The sequence below is a fragment of the Aulonocara sp. 'chitande type north' Nkhata Bay genome, linkage group LG16, assembly GCF_057382095.1.
Source record: "Aulonocara sp. 'chitande type north' Nkhata Bay isolate Kocher_YH1m ecotype deep benthic linkage group LG16, A_spYH_male_GT1.1, whole genome shotgun sequence".
Taxonomy (NCBI): Eukaryota; Metazoa; Chordata; class Actinopteri; order Cichliformes; family Cichlidae; genus Aulonocara; species Aulonocara sp. 'chitande type north' Nkhata Bay.
In genome coordinates, this window is record NC_141359.1 from 22,759,049 (window position 1) to 22,784,915 (window position 25,867).

The following is a 25,867-nucleotide window of genomic DNA, read 5'->3' on the forward strand; positions in this document are numbered from 1 at the left end:
GCTGGATTGTGCTACCTGGCGTGACTGAGCGAACCACCACAGGTTTCTCACTGCCTGCTACGAATCCAAAGCCAAGCACTGGGTCTCGCCTCATCTCCACCTTCCGGGGCGCTGGCGGAACAAACTTGTCTCCGTCCAGACGAACTTCCTCCAGGGAGTTGCTCTGGGAGACGTGGCTGTGGGGATAAAAAGGATATTAACTGTTTTTGTCAGGGCAGGGTGGTTTTGATTGATCCTAAATAACCTTTGCTGGTTATTAGTAATCTTGACATTTTTATAAAAATAAATAAATGCAATTTACAGACCATAAAAATAAGCCAGTAGATTAATAGCAGCGTCTCTAATTGTTAAATGCTTAATATAACCACTAAAATGAATGTCCTCTGAGAAACAATGACAGCTCTTACAAGAGATAGCTATTGAAAAATTAAAATGGGAGGACAGACATCAACTGCACTGTATACAAAACTGTAATTTCTTCCAAATACCCACAATGTTTAAAAACAAAATGCCACATATTGTTTCAGAATAACGAACGTGTACAATGCTGCAGAAATAGAGCGTGTGGGCGATGCTAATCAGGCTCCAATGTTTGTATTCTCACATTGTAATGCCTCACAAAGAATCTGTACTTCTCACACCGTTGTGTTAAATGTGTTAAATAATAGGCATGTGTTTCCTTGCCAGACTAATAAAGATCCAGGACAGTTATAATATAGAGTGCCATGTCAGTGAATTTTCCTCCAGACATTGCATTTTTTTCTTACAGCAATGTTCCATCCTTTGTGATACAGTCGGACAATGTAAATATTGATGCATTCGAAGAACAAAATATTAGGTCTTACGTAGAGTCTCATTCTTTTGCATGAGTGGGGACTTACACGTCTGGCAGAATTATGTTGCATTACCTCTCTCGAGCATGAAATACTGTAGCAGCCAGTACGTTTATTACCTGCAAAGACTCATGCAAATTTAAAGGGTTTAGGCTTAAACATGAATTTATTCTTATGATGTCATGATGTTTAGCTCTATACTGTTGTGGATGCACGTTGTGAACGTGGTTTCTATGGTCTGTGTGGCTGAGAACATTGTTAGGGTTTAGCTAATGGGCCACCATGATCGAGAGTGCTGAGGTGATTAATCTAGCCTGCTTTCATTATTCACAGGGGTTGTTACAGTAAAATATTATACGAAATAGTTTGCTGTAGCTCTGCAGTGCATCCAAAAAAGCTTAATTCAGAATACATGTAGGCTGTGAACCTGCTCAGCATGAGAAATGGTGTTTGATTAGCTACATAGATGCAGTACCTTACCATTTTAGAGCAATAAACTTTTGTTGTAGATGACAGGCGCACAGTAAAACAGTTTCATTTTTAAGATTTACTCATATTGCTACCATTGATAGCTGGCTGCGAATCAAGACTCTAACCTTATCAAACGTTTTGCTTCAGTTACCATGGTAAAATGAATTTTCTCAATCTTTGTAAGAGAATCATCGTTATATTAGCTTTTTGAACTCAAAAGATGTGAAAAGCCAGCATGTACGTTTCACATATTCTGTGATCAGATTTTTTTAAATTTTTTTTACAGTGTTTCTCTGCTCTCCCTGGCTGCAAAAGCAGCAGCGGCAGCAACTCCATATGGTGCCAACAATGTTGGTTAATTAAAGCTGTGGGCAGACAGTGTGTAATTCACAGTTATTCTTGACACATGTACTGTTCACCAGTAAATACTAACAATTAATCTTTCACGGCACAAAGACACAGTGAGATCTGTCAGTTGCATTCCCAATGCAATGAAAAGGCAGCAACAGCAAGTTGCTGACAAGTTCAAAGATGTTAAATGACTGTCAACTGATATTTTGGAAGTGGAGGATTCAGCCGCTTCTTCCCAGGCTAATTAACATGTGATGTTCCATTAGGGTGAAATTCAGCTGCTGAACGGATAACAAAAGAAAACCAAAATGGTTTTGTGTTTTTCTTTGTTTGTTTGTTTGTTTGTTAGTAGTAGCAGCCTAGTCCTAAACTAGAATTGAATTCTTTTGTGTACCTTTACACAACATTTCAGATAGAGGATATTTTTCTACATGAAGTTGTAATTCTAATATAAAAGTCTATAAACTGGTTCTATAAATCATTCTCAATGGCACACTGATTCACGGTTGGTCAAGATTTTTGTATGATTTGTGTATGTATGCACTGTATACTAATTAACATTGACTGTGCTATATTATGCTGTGGCCATTATACATGTATTTGCAATTAGGAGACTATCGTGTTTGTTTAAAAAAAAAGAAATTACAGCTTCAAGTCTTCCACTGGCAATTAAAAGTCGCAAAGCCAACCAACATACAGTTATCCCATATTACACTACAAAATCAACAGACTGAATACCATTTTGCATCTACATTTTAAAAATAATTGATTAAATGACCAAACAAACACAGGGACCTCTTGTCCTGGTGGTGTGATACAGTAGTATTGGCAGGCAGAACGACTGTGGGCAGAATGTGCAAAGTCTGATGTAACAAGACTGAAAACCGAAGCTTAGTTAAAAATAATGAGTCCCATTATGTCAACTACTTGTATCGTGGACCTGGCCATTTTTTTCTAAAATCTATTTGCTTCTGCACAATCATTCCACGTTTACTTAAAATCATTAAAAGGGCAAAATGTATTCGGTTATTTTATAGCTAATTAGGAAAATGTATCTGTCACATCTACTTCCCTAGATAGGTAGTCTTTTTAAACAGAGATATTACATTTCTTTGTACAGATTGTTTAATACATTTTATTTCAGTTTGCAAACATATAATCTTAAATTAATATACTACCTCCAGTGTACTCCCATGACTCAGGAGTATAGAATATTCCATAAATTATTAAGTGATGCATTTAAAAGAAATTCAAATAAGCTTTTTATAAACTGCAGCATTTACAAGACTTACGAATTAACCGTATGCTGGCCTCCTTAGCTTCTTAACCTCGAAATTTCCTCTTAAAGTCATGCATTTTGTCCCTGCCTTTAATACCCCAAAGCATTGACTGAAACATTTTGTCTGTCATCATATGACAACTACAGTTATTACATACTGTATCGCAAAAAGGAACATTTAGTTTGAATTTATGTGTCAGTTTTATCTCAGGAATGACAACCTCAGCAGATTGTGCACAAATCAAAACCATATGGACCTGTGCATTCAGGAAGAATGCTGCCGCCTCCTCTCCATGGCCACCTGCTAAACATGGCTAGAGTCCCATTGTGCGGACAGCCATGCATCCACTGGTCTGTAATCATACCCATTAGCTGCTAGTGTAGCTCTATCGCATAGTGCACAAGCTGCACTGTGAGCTAAACAAAAAGCGACAGGAAGAAATGCTGGGCCGATTCTCACTATTGCAGTCTAATTTTGGCCTAAAAGGTCATCAACAAAAATCCCAATAACACCCTCCCATCTCAGGTTCAGTTACATGAATGAGTTAATGTAACTCATTTAACTCTCCACTTGTGTCAAAACATATCTCTATATTGTTGTAGCTGCTTTAAATGACACGACATTAATAATTGTATGTCAATCTGTCCATATTGTCTGGTAAATGCTTTATTCATGTGCTCATCCCACACAGACTAGACATGTATTCCACTGAGAAATACAACAGTTTAGCATAGGCAGCTAAGAGGCTTGACAAACTAAGATAGCCACTTGATTATTTATGAATCTTCCTTAAATTTAGAAAGGAAAGGCTGGAGCCAAAACAGCCTCCACGATCTGCCTCTTGCAGACACACTCTGCATCCTGCACTTTCACTGCTCCTTACTTCTTATATAACTCCTCTGACATCACGCTTCTCATGCCATAACCCGTGTGTGACAAGCGCATACCTCCTATTCATATATTAAATAAACATTTGTTGTTGTTTTTTACCACAACTGGAAGACGTATCTGTATTACAAAACCTGCTGTGCTAATAATGTACTCGTTACATCCCATAATATTCAATAAGAAGAATTAAAACTCCTATGAACAAATGAAAGCAGAGAATTTTTTTCCAGAAACGGTTAGTATCGATTAGGTTGTTAAAAGCATGTCTAATTTGTGTTTTGACGAAATAGTAAAAATCCCGACCAAATCAACATAACAGCAACACTTGTTACACTACTGCACACGCAAACACACGAAGAGCCAGTGAAGAGTTTCTTTTTACCTGTCAGTACAGATTTCCACAAGTGCCAGTTAAGAAGGATCAATTACGCTGATAACACTATAACCCTGCATCCTCTGAGGAATGTGAAGACTCTCAGATCAAAACAAGCCCATGCACAGGTGAATTTCTTCATCGTCATCATCAACAACAACAGCAGCATGCACACACTTGCGCTCTCAAAAGCCCTCTTCTGCATTTGGGAGACTGCATGAGGAGTATTGTGGGTGTGTGTGAGAGCGTGAGAGAGAGTGAGAGTAGGCAGGGGCAGAGTGTGCGCAGCAGCGGAGGGAGCAGAAAATCAGTATTCTGAATGCACAGATGGAGACAGTGTGGAGGCAGTGACGTGGCTGGAATAATCACAGGTTGGCAAAGCGTCTGAAACATCTGGAACAGAGCGAGCTCCCCCTCACTTTCTTTAAACATAGGGCACTTACTTGATGTAGCAGTCACGCCCCTCTCTGTTGGTGCCCATGTCCCATCCATTTGGGGGTCCCTGTGAAGCACTCCAGGTCCCTGAAGGGGGCGGCCAGCCTGAGGATTTGGTCCTGTGGCTGCGGAGGCAGAAAGAGGAGTCAAATCAAGCTTAGCTCCACTTTTTGTAAACATTTGTGGTTTCATTAAAACCTGTGCAAAAATGGTCAGATCGGCTAGTCTAACGGCAGAGTAACTAAAAACAGAGATTTTTGAATCTTAATGGAATAAATAAATTGCACAGATAAAAAGCGATTCAGCCCAAGTGATAAGAGATTGTCCGATTCCTGCGCGATAAACAATGTTCCATAGTCACTGTTCACTGAGTGCATACAAATCAAATTAATTACGTAAGCTCGACACACAGGCGGAGTTGTCATGGCTCACTCTTGTGCTTTGAGAGGCATGAAATTGGTTTTATTTCTAGATGTCAGTACATTCTTTATAAAAGAAGCCCAGGGGAATTCTGTCATGAAGTACTTATTTGATTTGCTCAACGCCAAGACGATTTGATAAAGTTTATCGGAGAATATAACCAGCCATAACCGCCATCCTCAAAACTGTTCATTTTAGCCTATTATCTGGAAGACAGCAGCAGTCTAAATCTCGGTTTCAGCTGATTTTCTGATTCTTACCAGCAAAACAAAGTTCTGCACAGTTAGAAGTTGGCAGAGTGAAGGTGTTCACGAGAACCGTAATTGGTCAAAATGCTTCCATCTGTCTTTTCCTCTGCATCCCATTTCTTTTGTTCCCTCTATCTCTGTCTTTGTGTCTGCACACTGGTGATGGTATGAAAGCAGTGGCAGTAAGTTGTGTCACTTCAAAGGCTTGTCTGCCGTGTAACAGGGCTCTTCGCATTCATTATTCAAAGCCCCTCTTTCTTTCTCTCTAAATGTTTCCCCAGTTACTGTACCAATGATAATAAAATGCGTGCGAGGTGTGCTTGTGTCTGTATGAAAGAGTGCGTCCTAGTGGGCGTGTGTGTGTATGCACATGTCTATTTCATGAGATCTTGATAAAGTATTACCATTTCATCAACACGTGTAAGCTGAAAGAAAGGCCACAAAACACTGCAAAGCTAGTTGGTGCAAACAGGTAGTCCACGACAAAGTAATGCAATAAAAGCTGGAGCACAGTTCTCAAGTCAGCTACCCTAATAAAAACACACATCTGAGTGCTGCTGGATGCATTAAGTCATATTTAATTCATTTCAAAAATTGAATTCTGCAGTGAAAATGGTGTTTTTCCTTTGGGTACCACATTTTACGTCTGCTTGTGAAGCAATGTGATTTACTTTAACAATGCAGTGGTGTGTTTTGGCGTTATTAGTATTTCCACACAGATATGGATTTATTTGACCTACAGTACATTAGCTGGGAACAGGCCTCGATGGTGTATATTTAGAACATTTCCTGCAGCTCATATGATGTGTGTGGACACAACTAGATACTGTCTGACGCTGTTGGAGCCACCTCATTGACGAGTCCTCTTTGTACCCACCATTGTACTAGCAGCCATTTTAACACAGGCATTGTCTGATGTTGAAGATTTATACATTTTTCTCAGGAGATGTTCAAAAAATCCAACAAGTGCATAATATTGTAAAATTATGATATTTTTTCCCAACACTACATCGTCAGCAGTGATCTGCTTGACATTTTTTCCAAAGGTCTACACCACAATTAAGTGTATTACTTACAGTTCCAGATGCGGTGCCTTCAAAATATATGACTGAAGTAATGATTTGCTCCAAAAAATCCATTTCCTAACTCTATGCCACAATGTATCAGCAGCATAGTGATAGATACTGTGATCTTTGATTTCTTTTGTCTGCAGACAGGAGGACCATTATGCCACTACGTCGCAGCGCTCCAGCTTAACAAAGCGTCTGAAAAGGTTCACCCACTGGTGGACAGTGAAACCGATCTTCCTCAGTGAGCATCAATAAATAATGCCTCCACAGTCACATCGGACTAAGTAATCAAGCGCTAAGTAGGCAAGCCATGCTGCACAATTCATGAACAGGTTACCCAAGAGTCAGAGTGAGGACAATTAGAACAAGAATTTGGGAGGCAAAATGTAGGCTTTCTCAGAGCATAAATTACACTAAAACCACAAAATGCACAGAGGCCTTTTTTGTATTTTGTGCATGCTTTTGGATTGAGCTCATGTTATTAGATTGAGCTCATGTAGCAGCCAAAAACATTTTTTAAAAGAGCGCCAAAGGAACACTTAAAAGGAATAGGGAAATTAGGCTCTCCTCATGAAAAACTTTGCTAACACAGAAAATAACATCAGGGTTTTATAATCTAAACTAGATAAATGCAACAGAATGTTGCTCAATTGTGAATTTGCCTTGTTTTCAGAAATTAAAAGAGCAGATGTTCCAGTCAGCAGTTGGATTGTTCTGTCCTGGTGATGGCAAAAAGATCACTTTTCAGTGCCTCATAGAAAAAAAGCATGAACAGTGTGACCCTTGCTTAATCACAGGAGTTCACTTTCACTTCATAGAAGCAATCCAGTGTTATATGAATGCTGAAGTCCTATTTATGTAGGGAGTAACTATGCATTATAAACAAGCAACAACTAAGAAGAGCATTCCAACACAGGCATTCCAGTTAGTTTAAATAATTTACTTTGACAATCTTGATGAGGGTTGGCTATGTGAAACCACGTTCTGGTGCCACACGTGGGCCATTATGCATACAGAGAAAAAAAGAAAAGTAATTATTCATGAGGTATTTGTGGTATTCAAGATACACGCACACACACACACACACACACACACACACACACACACACACACACACACACACACACACACACACATATAGATATAGATATACATATAGATGTGTTTTTGCTCTCACAAGTCTATTTTGCAACAAAGATTCCTGTTTGGAAGCAGCAGCCAAATTTTACTGATGTTTATGTGCCATTTCCCAGGGGGCCCGAACCTATTGCATTTCCTTTTTGTTTCCTACACATTTCCCAGCATGCACCAGGCAAGAGAAAGCGAATATCCCCAGGTTGAGAGAGCCATACTAATTTCCTTTGCATATGCCATCTTGAATAAATCATCACATTGTTCAGCAGCCAGATTAGTGTGATACAGGGATTCTGTCTTACAGCATTTACTGTATTAAAAAAGCATTTTTCTCTCAGCACACCGTTCAGCATTTTCTGCCAGACAAAGACTCTTAAAGACACAAGTTTCATATATTCCCACGATCAAAATGACCTTGCTAGCAGCATTAAAACAATTTTATAGCTATTAAAATTTGACATCACCTTATTCTAAGGTCAACAGTGGGGTCAATCTAACAATAAGTGGGTCTTTTTGTTCAACTCTACCTGCTTGACAAAAAGGGGAGTGTTACAAATATGATTCGAGGCACACTGTGAAGAGGCACTGATTCTGCTTTCTCAGTGCTCTTGATTTAAACAGACAGTTATGCATAGATAGACCACTAATGTGATTCTGTTTGGATATGAAATCAGTGGAGAGACAGCAGACGAGATGACCATCTCCTGGGAGAGAGCCCAGGGAGTAGAGCAGAGTGGCTCAGACAGAGTGGAACCACTCTGATTAAAGGCCCTATTCCTTTGCTCCTCTTTTAGAGACTGCCTCTTGTTCCAGTAAACATCTGCCCTCTGCTCGACTTGCCAAACCACCACCTTGGCTCTAATTCTTTGATCGATACAAAAGCACAAAAGAGCACGGTCCAGCCTGTGATTTATATTGTGTGCTGCTGTATACGCACCAAAATTAAAATGAAGGCTATTGCTACGGAACTACTAATCTTTGAACAAACTGCTCGCTTTTATGTACATAAATGCTTTCTTTGCTGCTCCACATTGCATCTATTTGACGTCACAGAAGAAATCACTGTTTTTCTACTCTGCAAGAAATGACTTTCCCATGACCACATCGCATTAACGCAGCCAAAAATCAAACTGCCTGGGTGATTAAAATTTCTTCTCTGTCCCATATAATGCCATTATACAATAATATTGAAATTGTCTGCACAATAACACTCACTCCAGAATAAGAGTGTCTGTTTTCCCCATTACTCTAAATGAATATTGTATTTCTGTGTTTGTCTTCGTAAGCACTGATATTGTTGCCATGGGCAACCGCACTATCCTGAGCAGCTCTCTGGTGCCTCTATATAGAAATGTTTTTTGGTTAGTTAATCTCCTCTGGGTGGGTATAAAAAAGCATCTGGGAAACAGCCCACCCACTGTGATCCCCCTGCTATGTTACAGTGAGTAAAGGAACCTCGATGTCCCACTGTTTACCTGTTAAATGACAAAACACCATTATCTTACAAAAGAGCTACTATTTGAAAGCTGGATATAGTCTGCAGTAGCACTTAAAATGTAGGAAACACAGAGCATATCACTAAATATCTAATCAGAATCTTAATGTGCATGATTGCATACACACAATGCGTTTCCCAGCCGAGTAGTAGACCTTACTACATTTGATTGAATTGGTTGAAATGATAAATCCAACAGTAAAAGATATTCAAAGCTAAACAAAGAAATCTGTGTTTTTTGTTATTACACTGCATTTCCCCCAGCCATCCTTTGTGCTATAGCTCTCTATAGAAAGCATTAACCAAATATAGTGATGAACTTACCCTGTGGGTGCTGAACTAGACATGAATGCTCCTGCACCTCTTTGTGCTACTCACTGCTTTTACGCTAAAAGCTCTACAGCACGCAACATAATAAATAGTTGCCTAAGACCTCATCCACCAGCCAGCTGGCTACCATTTCTGACCCAGAGTCCTTTCTGCTCTACTCTTCCCTGAGAGCTTCTGATTTGAACGCTAAGTATGACAGATCTTTTGGTCTGTGTGTACTCTGATGAACATTTAGGCTAATCAATTTGTGTCCAGACCAGTGATTTCCTGTGAATAAAGTTTGCAGTCAAAACATGTTGAACAATGGCTCACATTATAGATTTTTTTTGGGGAAAACACAGCCAGAAATGATCCAAGTGAGCAGCACAAGCATGAAGTCACACAGTCCAAGTAAATTAGCTTTAGCTGTTGTTCTGCATTACTTGGTTGCGGGAAAACATGCACATTTAATGAACATAGCCATCATTTATATAAGAGTGACTAAATATAGCTCCAACAAGATGCAGTGAACAATATTCTAGCTGTTTTTTTCATATATGAGCATGCTCAGCAAACAGCTACAGATTGCTGTACACCTTTTAGCAACCCAGTTGATTCAGGAAAGCCCTGTCTGCCTATCGCTGCTGCTTATATTTAGAGAAAATCAAAAGTGTAACTGTAATTTCCAGGAAAATAAGTTCTTAAAAGCTAAAGAAAAGCAGCAACTTCAAAGAGGACATCATTGCTTTGTATCTTGTTACAAAACCTTAAACAAGTGGAAATGCTAGCTTGATTTTTAAAACAACAGAGAAAGAAGAAAATGAAAGCTATATCAACCCTTTGTTTCTGATAGCAGACACATCTGGGGGTGTTGCAAGGCAGGAGGAAGAGACAATGAGGGGAGCCTTTCTTGCCTTTCTTGTAGCTCTCTGAATAAATACAGTGGGTTTCGCTGTGAAATACAGACTCGTGCTGACTTAAATTCCTAATGGTAGATGAGAGGGAGACAAACATCAGCAACAACAAAGGGAGGGGAATGCTTCTGTAGAAGTGGTAACTCATAGTCAGGGTTAGCATTGTGTGGCATTATTAACAGTGACAGGATGCAGTGATGGTGGTGGTCCACTGGGAGCCGCATCATTGCTGCCATGGAGGGATACTAAATAGAAAGCAGTGTTTCTGTACGACGATGGAAAATCACTGCTACCTGTTTGATTTCCAGCTGAAATGTTATGAAAAAGGGCCTCGTAAATAAACCGAATACTGAGGTGCAACGCTAGTATTTTTGATGCATGTCTTTTTCCATAAACAAAGAACTAATGAAAAATTGCCAGTGCAGTTCAGTGATGACTCATAAGTGAAATGATACGCTCCTAATATACATTTCTGTGACACACAGTAGCTTGTTTAATGTATCTTGTTTGTGATCAGCTGTTCTTCTCATCAGTGGTCCGTGGTGCCTCTAATGGAGCCAAATCCCCTAGGAGGATTAATGTCCACTGGGGGAGATCAACTCAATCTAGCAGACCCATGTGCGCGCAAGGTGAGGTGTAAGCCCCGTCGACGAATGAATTCCTCAGGACTTATTTTAATCTATGCTTTGCATTATCATTGCTTCTAATGACTTCTTCTAAAACAAAACCAATATGAAACTATGAATCTGTCACAAATGAAAATGACCCACATGAAGGAAGTAAATGTGTAAACCGAAATGTGCTGTCTTTTAATTTTAATTGCAAAGTGTCATGATTTAAACGGCTCTTTAGCAACTGTAAATGTTCTTCCTGTTCAGGGCACAGGTATTTTGATTTTAAAGATAAAAAACCACTCATATGTCATAACTCTAGGCAGAATTAAAACATTTGAGAAAGCTATGATCAGTACCCTAAACTGACTCAAAATGAAAATGACTTAAAACTCTGCTGAGAACTAGCAATCACTGCTATGACTCAATTTCCTGGAATAATCTGAAATTTTGCAACATCCTCTGCTGCTTCTTCTCATGTTTCATAATATCTATGGTTACCTTATATTACATAATACTCGAGCAGTAACCGTGTCCACTGTCTGCAATATTTATGAACTTAGATACGTACAGTTTAGACACATGAATCGCATCACCAATTGCATCCACCCCCACTGCCATCTCTCTCACTTGCTCATTCATTTCACATCATACGTGACTGCACAACTTGCTCTCTTGAACAAATCAATAACTCAGCATTTTTAATAACACTTTCAACATGTGATCTGAATCATGCCTTTGAACATACAAAACGCCGGCTGCTACAGAACGAACAGGCAAATCCACAGACTGGCAAATTCATAGCAGCATTCGTTGGACTCACCCTGACAGCTTTGGCATCTTCACAAAGCTGAACACATCCATGTGTGCTGCAGACTGCAGTCAAGGCTACAGATTCACCATCTACTTCACTCCGGCCCCATTATCCCTCACACTCTTTGGCAATAGAGAATAAATAATTTAAGGGGGAAAAAGTGGAGCTTCCACAAGTCAGGAGGAGAGATTAGTCCTGTTGTCTGTGCTTCTGCATGGCTGAGTGATTCCCGTGTCCTCGCCTCAGCAACACAAATCCATAGCCCATGGAAAAGGATCTGGCAGTGCAGCTTCCCCTGGTTACATCCTTCAAAGCATGCCTCTGTTAGCTGCGTTAAGCCACCTTCGTTTAATTTCCATCGTGCTGGAATGATGTGCAGGAGCCGCACAGTAACAACAGCTTTGGAGAGAGGCAGAGAGAGCCAGAGCGAGGGGCAGAGGGAGGGAGGGACATGTATGGCGGTGGTTGTGGGTGATGAGAGTGGAAAGAGGAATGTGAGAGGATTTGTGATGTTTGTGTGTGTGCTTAGTAGCAAAGGCACAAGAATTTCTAGTTAAGGATGGATCTGGATTCTAAGAATTGCTCGAAAAACAGTCTGATCAAGCTACATGTGGGTCTTTCCATAAAGCGAGAAAAGGTTGAAAAGAGCAGGAAGGATTAAATAAAAGCTGGCAACGCATCATGTGCACATTATATGCAACAGAGGAGTAGCAAGAGCAGCTGAAGAATTGTGAGGACCTTATGTGTCCCCTCCCCAGATGAGGTCTCTGCATCACAGCTGCACATTATAATTCCTATACTGTACAGTGCATTTGTTTTGACCTTTCAAACCAGTTCGGCAGCTAAATGCTCACTCTAATTGATGCAATTCATGTGAGGTCAAACATTTTAATAGTATCGTCCAATTCAAATAAATAAAGAGTTAATGCACTTATCTTAAAAGAAAAGCATGACTTTAACATGTCATGATAACAGGATCTGTCTTATGTTGTTAGTAATGCCCAGAGTGCCGAAGCAGGAGGCTGTTGGAATTTCAAATGGTTCAGATGTTTAAAAAATGCCTCAATGCCACATATCCATTGCATTCGCAGATCACCACAAGGTCTAGTAACCCAAGGAGGAAGAACTACTCTTCATAAATGAAATACCTCAGATCAAACACCTCTACTGAAAACCACCAAGAGCCAATTAGCTTTCTCTCTGATCCAGGGAGGCCTCACACTTATTCATGTGGATCTGAAAGTTTGGATAAAAGAAAATAGCACAATTTGCTGTTATCGAGATCAGTAAAACATGCATTTTTGATGTTAGACAAGACCAACATCAAATATATTATATAAACACCTGCTGGCATTAAAAAGAATAAAAGCTCGACAAAAGTAAATAAACTAAAAACTGCCCAATTCTCAGATTTTCCATTTTAATCACAGTATAGGCAAAATGATCCAAGAGTTAAAAGGAGAGTCTTTTATCTAGTTCACTGCTCGGAACATGAACAAGAGAATCGGAGAATAAAAAACAGGTAATAAGAATGGCAGGTAGCAAAGGATAAATAAATGCATACACAGAATACAAATAGTGTTTGATTCTAGTTGAGAAAATTCATTCAAGCTACAACTTGTGTTTCCACAATCAAGTACCAAGGATCCTATATTAAAATGCCACAACTTATAAGGCTCTTCAGAGTGAGTCAGTGTGCCTTTGCTGAGAGTGATACATAAAATAAAGTATGTTGTCACTTCCACTCAGGGTCAGGCTTAGGCATGTTTGCTGCCACAGAAAAGATACAACTTAATGGGTAAAAATGGGTGAGCCTCCCGGTGAGTGAGCGTGAGCCCAGGTGAACTGCTGTTGATCTGAATATCTACTTAAGAGTTTTAGATTTGAACATCCATATAGCTGTTTTTTTTCCTTTGGCATTTTTGTGCTACTTTGTCATAAACCATCCAACTAAAAGAAAACAAAGAAAAGAAGAATGAAAACCCCAAAAAAGTGCTTTGCCTATGATTTTTTGATCTATCTAGCTATCATTTCGAAAATGTTACTGTTACAATCTGATTCTAAATTGTTGGACTGAAGCATCTTGAGCAATCCGAACAACATTTGGCTGATGATACATGTCTGAAAAAATACAGCCAGTCCTTTTTTTTTTGGATGAGATGGTAAAGATGCACTGAAGAGCAGAACAGAGAGCGTGTCTGACAATTTGCTTCAAATTCAACTGCAGTGTCCTGTGGCACAAAGATTGAGAGACTCAGCATATTTTAGACAGTTATGTTTGTCCATTTGGGTTTGTGGCCCAGAGGCCAACACGAGTGGCAGAGAATATTAGGGTCAGACAGAAGCGTGATATAAGGCGACTATGGCTGAAGCTTTGACCGATAAAGCCCCGCTGCCCTACTGATCCCTTGCTCTCCCCCTCGCTGAGTCCCTTTTAAAACAGCTGATTTCAGCCTTTCTGGCACACTTGGCCATTTAAAACCTTCACTGCTTTAATTTTGTAAGTACTGCCTGTGGACGACTGCCTTAAAAAATAATAAAAGTAAAACCACTAAATGTTGCAAATGATTCTAGATAACACAGGATTTCTTTAAAAAAAAACCATTCAGAATACATTTTTTTCTGGATACAAGGTAACGCCTGCTGTGACATCATGTTTTCATGTTTTCTCATTTTGTACAGTGCAGTGATGTGACTGTGTAGCCTCCGCTACCCTCTGAACTTCGCATTAGTGCCCTCTGGATCACAACATGTGTTTGAGGAGCCACTACAGCAAACTGCCCTTAGACAACGCCCTCATCTGCAGAGTTTGGTTTGTTTGTGAGTGTTTGCCTGTGAGCCACCTCAGAACCTCAACTTTCGCAGTCCCTTAGTGCGACACTAATTACGCCTTGGCTGCGGATGATTTATTCAGTGAATTAAACAGCTTTTAGGGGAGAGTTTAAAGATCTGAACGCCATTTTGCTATGAATATTCAGTGGTGTGACTAATTGGGATAAGAAGTGAAGTGTTACCTGGCTGAGTTGTGCTACGCTTTAAAAAGATTACGGATTTGGTTTGCCAGTTTCACTACACCTGCTGATAAAGTTCAAAGTAATACTTGGAGGCTGTCGCCTATTTTGTGTGGAGTGAATAAAGCTGCATAATGGGGATACTGCCAGTAAGCTCATCACCATAGTTATCTGTGTGAGTGGTTAACCTGCAGGTTATTAAAACATGTTTTTGTGGGTCAAGGGTAGGTCATGTTTTGGTGCATCCATTTATTAAGAACCAGGTTAGAAATGTTTGCAGCAGACTTCAGGGACTAGATAGCCACCTCCAGGCCTGCTATCACTAACACGAGAAGTGATATGTTATATTAGCCTAAAAACAACTGCATATGAGGCCACTATGGTAACACAGCTAAAGAAAAACAAGCTTAATTCAACGGTCCCCTTAAACGTTTAGGCTCAGAGGTTTTTGAGCAGCTAAATTATTTTCTTTACTCATACTATATTTTGGAAAACTTCCAATCAGGCCTTTGGGCCCATCAGAGCACAGAAATGGCTTTAGTAGGGATAGAGATTGTAAATGGTGTTGGTATCGACTTGAATAGACCAATAAATAAATAAATAAATAAAAATCCCTGTCCTTGTTCTACCTGACCCCAGTGCAGGTCACAGTTGACTGTATTGTCATAGACGGCCCACAGACAACAGGTCCTAATTCACAGCTAGATAGCATTTTCATTGTGCCCCAAAAATACATATGCCTCAAAAAAATAAACCCATCAACTGACATATAGAAGATTGTTCCACCACTGTTGTTTTTTCTTTCGTTTTTTTGTCTGTCAGAGTTCTACAAAAGTAAGTCTACATTTCGAGACACTTTTTTGATATACCATACCATACCACCTTTATTTAGATGACTTAGCCTGCAATTTCTTTCTTTTTTTCAGTGTTCGAAACAAACTTCCATAGTGACACGAGGCTCGATCCTGGGACATTTTATTTTCACTGTTTTTCATGCTTGTTTTCTGGTGTTGTCATCAAAAGACATGCCAATAGTTTTAGATTTATGACGATGATTCCCAACTCTACATTGCTGTTTCTCATGACACTATACGGATTCCATTCAGATGGGGGTTTTTTTCAGCAATAATCAGAGCTTACTTCAGCTCAATGAGGATAATACAGCAAGATACAGTGGGGCAAAAAAGTATTTAGTCAGCCACCGATTGTGCAAGTTCCCCCACTTAAAATGATGACAGAGGTCAGTAATTTGCACCAGAGGTACACTTCAACTGTGAGAGACAGAATGTGAAAAAAAAATCCATGAATCCACATGGTAGGATTTGTAAAGAATTTATTCGTAAATCAGCCTGGAAAATAAGTATTTGGTCACCTCAAACAAGGAAAATCTCTGGCTCTCACAGACCTGTAACATCTTCTGTAAGAAGCTTTTCTGTCCCCCACTCGTTACCTGTATGAATGGCACCTGTTTGAACTCATCATCTGTATAAAAGACACCTGTCCACAGCCTCAAACAGTCAGACTCCAAACTCCGCCATGGCCAAGACCAAAGAGCTTTCGAAGGACACCAGGAAAAGTATTGTAGACCTGCACCAGACTGGGAAGAGTGAATCTACAATAGGCAAGCAGCTTGGTGTGAAAAAATCAACTGTGGGAGCAATCATCAGAAAATGGAAGACATACAAGACCACTGATAATCTCCCTCGATCTGGGGCTCCACTCAAGATCTCATCCCGTGGGGTCAAAATGATGATGAGAACGGTGAGCAAAGATCCCAGAACCACACGGGGGGACCTGGTGAATGACCTGCAGAGAGCTGGGACCAAAGTAACAAAGGTCACCATCAGTAACACACTACAACGGCAGGGAATCAAATCCCGCAGTGCCAGACGTGTTCCGCTGCTGAAGCCAGTGCATGTCCAGGCCCGTCTGAAGTTTGCCAGAGAGCACATGGATGATACAGCAGAGGATTGGGAGAATGTCATGTGGTCAGATGAAACCAAAGTAGAACTTTTTGGTATAAACTCAACTCGTCGTGTTTGGAGGAAGAAGAATACTGAGTTGCATCCCAAGAACACCATACCTACTGTGACGCATGGGGGTGGAAACATCATGCTATGGGGCTGTTTTTCTGCCAAGGGGACAGGACGACTGATCCGTGTTAAGGACAGAATGAATGGGGCCATGTATCGTGAGATTTTGAGCCAAAACCTCCTTCCATCAGTGAGAACTTTGAAGATGAAACGAGGCTGGGTCTTCCAACATGACAATGATCCAAAACACACCGCCCAGGCAACAAAGGAGTGGCTCCGTAAGAAGCATTTGAAAGTCCTGGAGTGGCCTAGCCAGTCTCCAGACCTCAACCCCATAGAAAATCTGTGGCGGGAGTTGAAAGTCCGTGTTGCTCGGCGACAGCCCCAAAACATCACTGCTCTCGAGAAGATCTGCATGGAGGAATGGGCCAAAATACCAGCTACTGTGTGTGCAAACCTGGTAAAGACCTATAGTAAACGTTTGACCTCTGTTATTGCCAACAAAGGTTATGTTACAAAGTATTGAGTTGTATTTTTGTTATTGACCAAATACTTATTTTCCACCCTGATTTACGAATAAATTCTTTACAAATCCTACCATGTGGATTCATGGATTTTTTTTTTCACATTCTGTCTCTCACAGTTGAAGTGTACCTCTGGTGCAAATTACTGACCTCTGTCATCATTTTAGGTGGGGGAACTTGCACAATCGGTGGCTGACTAAATACTTTTTTGCCCCACTGTATTTATCACTGGAGCACTTTCAGAAACAACTGAAGTCCCAGGCAATAATTCACAGGCACAATGTTCTGTCATAGGATAAGACGTGTGACTAAATACCAAAAAACAAAAACAAAAAAACAGCAGGAGAAAAGCACGCATCACACCTTATTGAAAATTCTTACACTGAACACTTGTCTGTAGACTCATTATGTCTAAATATCTCTTATTTGCAGTATCACTTAGTAGTTCATAGGGTCCGGATACCAATGACAAGGCTGCTTTCAGCCACTATGGCTCTAATATCATCATTTTTACTTTTACTAGAATAATGTGAACGTGTCTGGAATTCATGACACTGAACTTACAGAACATCCTCACCTAAACCTTCTGCAACTTCATGGAGCTTTGCAGTAAGTTTAAGCTCATTATTTGGACTTTTAGGCTTCAAATTTATCTTTAAAAAATGGTAATGTTGCTCTGTAAGTGCTGGATGATGTTAGTTATTAATTGCTATTTTAGCCAAAGTCACGATATTCCGATACTGCGTTCATGGCTTGCTTTCAATGACTACCCTCAAGTAACCAAAAAATGTCTAATTGCAGGTTTAAATTTTTCAGTAAACAAAGCCAGTGAGTAAGCTTCCATAATAACATGACCTCTCAGCTGTGTGGACTGAATTCATCAAACATACTAAAGTTTGGCTGTAAAGAAGCCCTATTAAGGCAGCGGGTCCAGATGGCATCAGCTCGAGGGTCGTCAGGTCCTGCACGGACCAACTGTGTGGGGTGATGGAGCACCTCTTCAACCTGAGCCTGAGGTTGGGAAGAGTCCCACAGCTCTGGAAAACCTCCTGTGTTGTACCAGTGCCAAAGACTTCATGCCCCAAGGACCTCAACAGCTACAGGCCGGTGGCTCTGACATCCCACCTGATGAAGACCCTGGAGCGGTTGGTCCTGGCTCAGCTTCGGCGCCTAATAAGCTCATCACTGGACCCACTTCAGTTTGCCTACCAGCCTGGCATTGGAGCGGATGATGCCGTCATTCACCTCCTACATCGTTCCCTCGCTCACCTGGAGACCGCTGGAAGCACTGTGAGAATTATGTTCTTTGATTTCTCCAGTGCCTTCAACACCATTCTTCCCTCGGTTCTAAAGGACAAGCTGGTGAACTCTGGAGTGGACCATCACCTCACTACCTGGATCCTGGACTACCTCACCGACCGACCACAGTATGTGAGGACTCAGGGCTGTGTGTCGGACAGGGTTGTCTGCAGTACGGGGGCCCCACAGGGAACGGTTCTGGCTCCGTTCCTCTTCACCATCTACACTGCAGACTTCTCCCACAATTCCACCCAGTGCTTCCTGCAGAAGTTCTCTGATGACTCTGCAATAGTCGGCCTCATCACTGATGGGGACGACAAGGAGTACAGAGGTCTGACCCAAGACTTTGTGGACTGGTGCCAGCTGAACTACCTCCAGATCAACGCCAGTAAAACCAAGGAACTGGTGTTAGACTTCCGCAGGCACAAGCATTCTCCACTGCAACCACTGAACATCCAAGGTATGGACATTGAGGCTGTGGACAGCTACAGGTACCTTGGTGTTCATCTGAACAATAGACTGGACTGGACTCATAACTCAGACGCCCTCTACAGGAAAGGGCAGAGCAGGCTGTACCTGCTGCGGAGACTCAGGTCGTTTGGAGTGGAGGGCCCACTCCTGAAGACCTTCTATGACTCTGTTGTGGCTTCTGCTATCTTTTATGGCGTGGTCTGCTGGGGCGGCAGCATCTCTGCTGGGGACAGGAAGAGACTGAACAGGGTGATCCGAAGGGCCAGCTCTGTTCTAGGATGCCCTCTGGACCCAGTGGAGGTGGTGAGTGACAGGAGAACGGCGGCTAAGCTGTCATCCCTGTTGGACAACGTCTCCCACCCCATGCAGCAGACTGTGACAGCACTGAGCAGCTCCTTCAGTGGGAGACTGCGGCACCCACGGTGTGGGACGGAGAGATTTCGCAGGTCTTTCCTCCCCACTGCTGTCAGACTCCATAATAAAGACTTTAACTGATCAAGCACACACATCCATACATATGCAATAATACTAAGTGCAATAATCCTTTCTGTCATCGTTGTATTTTTACTCAGTTGTATATAGTATTTGTATTTGTATTCTATTTTTATCTTATTGTATATTTATTTTATTTTATTCTACTGTATATAGTATTTTATTCTATTCTGTACAGTTGTGTACTGTATTTATTCTTATTGTATTCTAATTTTTGCCTCATAACTTTTGCACTGTCCACTTCCTGCTGTGACAAAACAAATTTCCCACGTGTGGGACTAATAAAGGTTATCTTATCTTATCTTATCTTAATCTATGAGGAAACTGCAGTTACATAACTTTGTGTAGCACCTGTTATACACTGGCATTTGAGTGGATAACCTCAACCACCTACTGTCACCATTCTACTACAAAATGCAAAGATGTAAAATAAAACGTTTTTATATAAGTTGTAAACACTATTTGTCTTTCACACCCACAGAAATATGATTGCAATGTATTGGTAAAAAGTAAGTTGGCCAACCCATGACCTTAAATCAATACACAGCAACAACCACAATCAATTCTTAAGTCAAGGAAAAAGCTAAAAGGTAATGAAATGCCCTCTAGAACATACAAATATGTTTATCTTTATGATTACACCAACTAGTTCTCACTGACATATGAAATACTAAAAAAAACACACCAATCCACAGCACTGTACTCACTGAATAACAGTGAAGATGCCGAGTTCATTGTCATCTGGGTCCATTGCTGGTGACAAGTCTAATCAAATTTAAAGCAGTGCTTGTTTCTGTTTTTCCTGTCCAGGCCTTTTAAGCCTTCTTCACTGATGCGTGCTCCCGTCCTTCCTCCTGACTCCAGAGTTTCTCGCTGCTTGATTTGGATTTTTAATAGTCAACTGCACTCCGCCTGACTAAGCCATTCAGTTATTATTACATACAGTGCCCCTGTCCAAGTGAGTGGCCAGTGCCCTGGAGGCGGAGACCGAGCTTGTCGCTTCTGCCTCAGTAATGAAATAACATCACATTCCGGCCCAGTGCACCAGAAAACACAGAGAGATCAATGCTGAACAGCTGGGCTCCAATGGGGTGCTGTGCTGGTTAAAGCTGCCTCGATGAGCAAGGCTCTCATGAAAAACATATTTCGTTTGGGTGATCACACCTGTGGTGTTTTCATATTTCATCCTTACTTGACTCGTCATGCCAAGTTAAGATTTTCCAGTTTTTCCCGTTCAGACTGCTATAAACATCACTGCTTGCACTATAGTCTCAGCTTACTACGAAATTACATTATCTGAAATATTTATCTTATCCCTGTTTGAGGCATTTGGAAATGGCATGTGTTTTATCATCCATGAGAGCTTAAAAATTAAGCTTCAAGCATAATCCAAACTCTATCACTAGCTGCCTGCCAACTGTCACCCCTAACAGAGCCTAACCTAAATCCTATATAAACCAATGAATTAGATCTTAACCTCAATATTATACAGTAGCACAATACAGTATTATTTTTATCTAATATATCCATTATTTCATTATTCATACTAGTCTTTCCTTAAAAAAGTACAATAATGTAGCCTGTTAAACTGTGTATGCGTGGTGTTTTTGTTAACATTTTAGGCTTTTATGGCATTTTCTCACAAAACCGCTGCATTGTGCTGTCATGATAGTTCACGCGGGATTATACCATGTTGATTCTCTCATGCATGAATGGCATACACAGTCTTCCATTAGTTATGAACCGAGGCACGTGTCTTTGCCTCTGCAAGCAAATGGAGCTGCTTGCATAACACATCCCATGGCAAGTACACACAGTGGTCTACTACAAGTGAAAGTTCAGCTTCCTAAATAACAACAAGAAAGTGCAACAGAAAGTCTGGGCCTGTTTTTCATAAAAAATATTTCTTTATATACACATATATATATATATATATATGTATGTATATATATATATATATATATATATATATATATATATATATGAACAGGCACATGGGTCAATACATGAGCGGGACACAGAAAGGAATTGGCAAGAATACCAGAGGCGCAAAACACCAGCTACTGGTAGACAGAACAATCAGCCGAGACTGCAAGACCAGACTGACCAACCTGTGCACTGCCTGGATTGATTACAAGAAGGCCTATGACTCAATGCCCCACAGCTGGATACTGGAATGCCTAGAATTGTACAAGATCAATGGGACCCTAAGAGCCTTCATCAGGAACTCAATGGGGATGTGGCGTACAACACTAGAGGCCAACTCCAAGCCCATAGCACAAGTCACCATCAAGTGCGGGATCTACCAAGGAGATGCTCTGTCCCCACTGCTGTTCTGCATAGGCCTGAACCCCCTCAGTGAGATCATTAACAAGACTGGCTACGGATACCGACTACGGAACGGAGCAGCTGTCAGCCACCTCCTGTACATGGATGACATCAAGCTGTATGCCAAGAGTGAACGAGACATCGATTCACTGATCCACACTACCAGGCTATACAGCAATGACATTGGAATGTCGTTCGGACTGGAGAAGTGTAGTCGGATGGTAACAAAGAGAGGGAAGGTAGTCAGAACTGAGGGGATTGAACTACCAGAAGGCAACATTGCAGACATAGAGGACAGTTACAAGTACTTGGGGATCCCACAGGCGAATGGGAACCATGAAGAGGCCGCTAGAAAAGCTGCAACCACCAAGTACCTGCAGAGGGTCAGGCAAGTCCTGAGGAGTCAGCTGAATGGTAAGAACAAGATCCGGGCCATCAACACGTATGCCCTGCCCGTGATCAGGTACCCTGCTGGGGTAATAGGCTGGCCAAAGGAGGAGATAGAAGCCACTGACATAAAGACAAGAAAGCTCCTTACCATGCATGGAGGGTTTCACCCCAAATCCAGCACCCTGAGGCTGTACGCTAAGCGGAAGGAAGGGGGCCGGGGACTGGTGAGTGTCAGCACCACAGTCCAGGATGAGACAACGAACATCCAAGAATACATTGGGAAGATGGCCTCAACTGACCGAGTGCTCAGTGAATACCTCAGGCAGCAGAAACCCAAGAAAGAGGAGGGAGACGAGGAACCATCATGGAAGGACAGGCCCCTGCACGGTATGTACCACCGGCAGATAGAGGAGGTGGCTGATATCCAGAAATCCTACCAGTGGCTGGACAAAGCTGGACTGAAAGACAGCACAGAGGCACTAATCATGGCAGCACAAGAACAAGCTCTGAGCACAAGATCCATAGAGGCTGGGGTCTATCACACCAGGCAAGACCCCAGGTGCAGGCTGTGTAAAGATGCCCCAGAGACAATCCAGCACATAACAGCAGGGTGCAAGATGCTAGCAGGCAAGGCATACATGGAACGCCATAACCAAGTGGCCGGCATAGTGTACAGGAACATCTGTGCCGAGTATAACCTGGAAGTCCCGAGGTCAAAATGGGAGATGCCCTCAAGGGTGGTGGAGAATGACCGAGCTAAGATCCTGTGGGACTTCCAGATACAGACGGACAAAATGGTGGTGGCTAACCAACCGGACATAGTGGTGGTAGACAAACAGAAGAAGACGGCCGTAGTGATCGATGTAGCGGTTCCGAATGACAGCAATATCAGGAAGAAGGAACACGAGAAGCTGGAGAAATACCAAGGGCTCAGAGAAGAGCTCGAGAGGATGTGGAGGGTGAAGGTAACGGTGGTCCCCGTGGTAATCGGAGCCCTAGGTGCGGTGACTCCCAAGCTAGGCGAGTGGCTCCAGCAGATCCCGGGAACAACATCGGAGATCTCTGTCCAGAAGAGCGCAGTCCTGGGAACAGCTAAGATACTGCGCAGGACCCTCAAGCTCCCAGGCCTCTGGTAGAGGACCCGAGCTTGAAGGATAAAACCGCCCGCAGGGGCGTGCTGGGTGTAGTATATATATATATATATATATATATTGCACCAGATTATTGCTGTAGTTATGTGTGCACATTGCCAACTGAGGACAGTTTTTGTTTATGTATATCAAGGATCTAGGCACGGCCATATGGCCAGGAAGGAGTGCTGTGTCTAGTTAAAGCAGACAAAAGCAGACCTTTCTGTGAGATAAATACCACACATGAATCCATCCAATCATGTGGCCGACTGCTCGCCCTTGGGCCACAGCGCCATGCATCAGTGGCCTGTTTTTCCATGACAAACAGGCCGCAGCACTTAGAGTGGGGACAGGGGATGTGCAAAGTGCAATGACCCTGCACAGTGTACATGACTAAGAATCACATTTAGCATGTTGTCTTGGGGTTATAACAGGGATGATTTAAGATGTTGATGATAGGCAGTGTGCTTTCTGTACTCATTTGATTTATTGTGCTGTTCACTGAGTGTGGGTGGCTAGCCAATCTGATTTCTTAGAACAATGTAAAATGCCATGCTCCTTTGCAAATTGCACTGGCATCTTATATGACTGCAACATTTAGTTTTTAACGGGCAAAAAAAAAGCCTAATGCATCTTTGCATTGACATTGGCCTTGGCAGGAGATTTGCTCTGCTAGTGTCCTTCTAGTTATTTAGTCCAACAGACTTAAGTGCAATGCTCTAAAATAGGTAAGAAACAAAAAGTCAAATAATAAAATTCAAACTAAGCAAAAGGTGCCGTTACATCTACAAGCAAAAGACCCGAAAGTGGCACAAGTTGGTTTCCAGTCCATCAAAGCAGATTTTGCCTCACATAATAACAATAAAAGTGACTTTTTCATTACTTTGTGGAGCAGAACAAACAGTAGATGCATTCATTTGCATAAAATGATGAGAGTGGTTCCATGCAGAACAAAAATCATATTGATATAATAAAAGCAACTGCTTGGCTCAACCTTTATGTTGCAAATCTATTTGAAAAAGCTGTCAAGCTCATTTTTTCGCGATAATGTGATTTACACTATTTGCCTGCAAATCTTATTCGTTATAATTATCTACATTGCCATATTGCCTTGCCACAGGTAATTCATCATAATTAATTAAACAAATTGAAATGGTATTAAAGGCAGTTGGACAGAGCCCTTGTTCTCATTAAGTCTAAAAGACAGTCTTGTATTGATTTATTTATTTTAATTACACAATTTAACCAATGTGCCTTGTCAGTAATACAGAGCATTTACAACACCAGCAGCTAAAAACAAGTTGTTAAATATACTCATGCCATAGACAGGAAGTACACAGAAGTCAATCGCACTCAATAAGATCCCAGGATATCACGTTCCTCAAATCAGATAGCCACTCTTGTGTCAACACACTACAGAAGCTCCTCCCTGCTGCCCGGGGAGGATAGGATTCACAGCATCCAGCAATTATCTGTAATGTGGGAGAAAAATCAATGTGCCCATGGAAAGCTGCTAAGGTCACCAAGCCGACGCTGTCACTTGAATCAGGAGCTCAGTGTTGCTGCAGGCTGGGCTCCAAGCCTCTTGGCCAGAATTTGTGAGCGCACGCATCATTTCTAATGCCATGGATTAGGGTATTATTAGCCCGACAATATGCAGCATAATTGGTTTTTGCATGTGATCATGGCTGAATAGAAATTTATCAAAAAAAATAAAAAGAAATTCAGCCATTAGTTACTAGTTTGAAATATAACTCCCTACGCAACTTTTTCAATTTTGTCACCACTGTTCCAAATAAACAATATGCATAGTACTTTGAATGCTATGCATATTAGAGAATTATTAGTTTAGTTTTCATGCCTCAGTCCAAAAGAAGTTACACATTACTGCAGGCAAAGTTACACCTGACAAGATTTACTGTCTATAGCAGAGTGGTTTGATTTGATTTGACACACAATTTTCTGTAAGAAACGTATACCACAGTCAAGTAGGTGACATATTTCAACCCCAAATAATTTGCACATAAACTCATGTATCTTTTGTTAATCACAAAAAAAGTGCAACAGCTTTTGACTCACCTCTTCTGCTGCCGGTATCTATCCAAACTGCCACCAAAACAAATTTCATGTCTGCCTGTTTTGCCAATTTCCATGTTTTCTCTCTCAGGTATGAACTCCCAACTGGAACAGTGTGAGTGTGCCCTGTCTGTGGGTGACAAGATCCTGACAGTACGCTAAGAGGAGGGAGGGGCAGGCCTCCTTGAAACATTGATAGTCTGGCGTAAATTCTATTAACAGCAACACGATATTGAGAAGAATGGAAAATCAATACCTTGTGGCCAGTAATGTTTGAAGGATCAGGCCGAGTGGAAAAGTGAGATGGCATGGTGTAGCTGTAATGCAGAGACTGCTTCTGTAAGTGGTTAATCGGGTGCTTGTCTGACATCTCGATTGCATTTTCCTCTCACCATTACGCCCATTTTCTCCCTTCGCTGTAGAGAAGATGCGCTATTAAATGTAAGAGATGGTAATCTGAGAAATAA

The 25,867-nt window shown here is 41.4% G+C and overlaps 1 protein-coding gene across 4 annotated transcripts in view; it reads right to left on the reverse strand.

Moving 5' to 3' along the window:
- LOC147311516 (FERM and PDZ domain-containing protein 4-like) overlaps positions 1–25,493 on the reverse strand; it is a 38,807-nt gene extending 13,314 nt beyond the window's left edge. Inside the window, exons 1-3 of one of the 4 annotated variants that reach the window (XM_086267736.1) lie at positions 25,404–25,493; positions 4,640–4,756; positions 16–176 (exon numbers count right to left, since the gene is read on the reverse strand). In XM_086267736.1, coding sequence (XP_086123862.1) covers positions 16–176; positions 4,640–4,756; positions 25,404–25,477 — 352 coding nt within the window. In that variant the 5' untranslated portion in view covers positions 25,478–25,493. Of the gene's footprint in view, positions 1–15; positions 177–4,205; positions 4,386–4,639; positions 4,757–11,655; positions 12,048–20,183; positions 20,423–25,403 lie in introns of those variants that run through there. The other 3 variants (XM_086267737.1, XM_086267738.1, XM_086267739.1) reach the window with 3 other exon arrangements.
- Between the last annotated feature and the right edge of the window lie 374 nt (positions 25,494–25,867).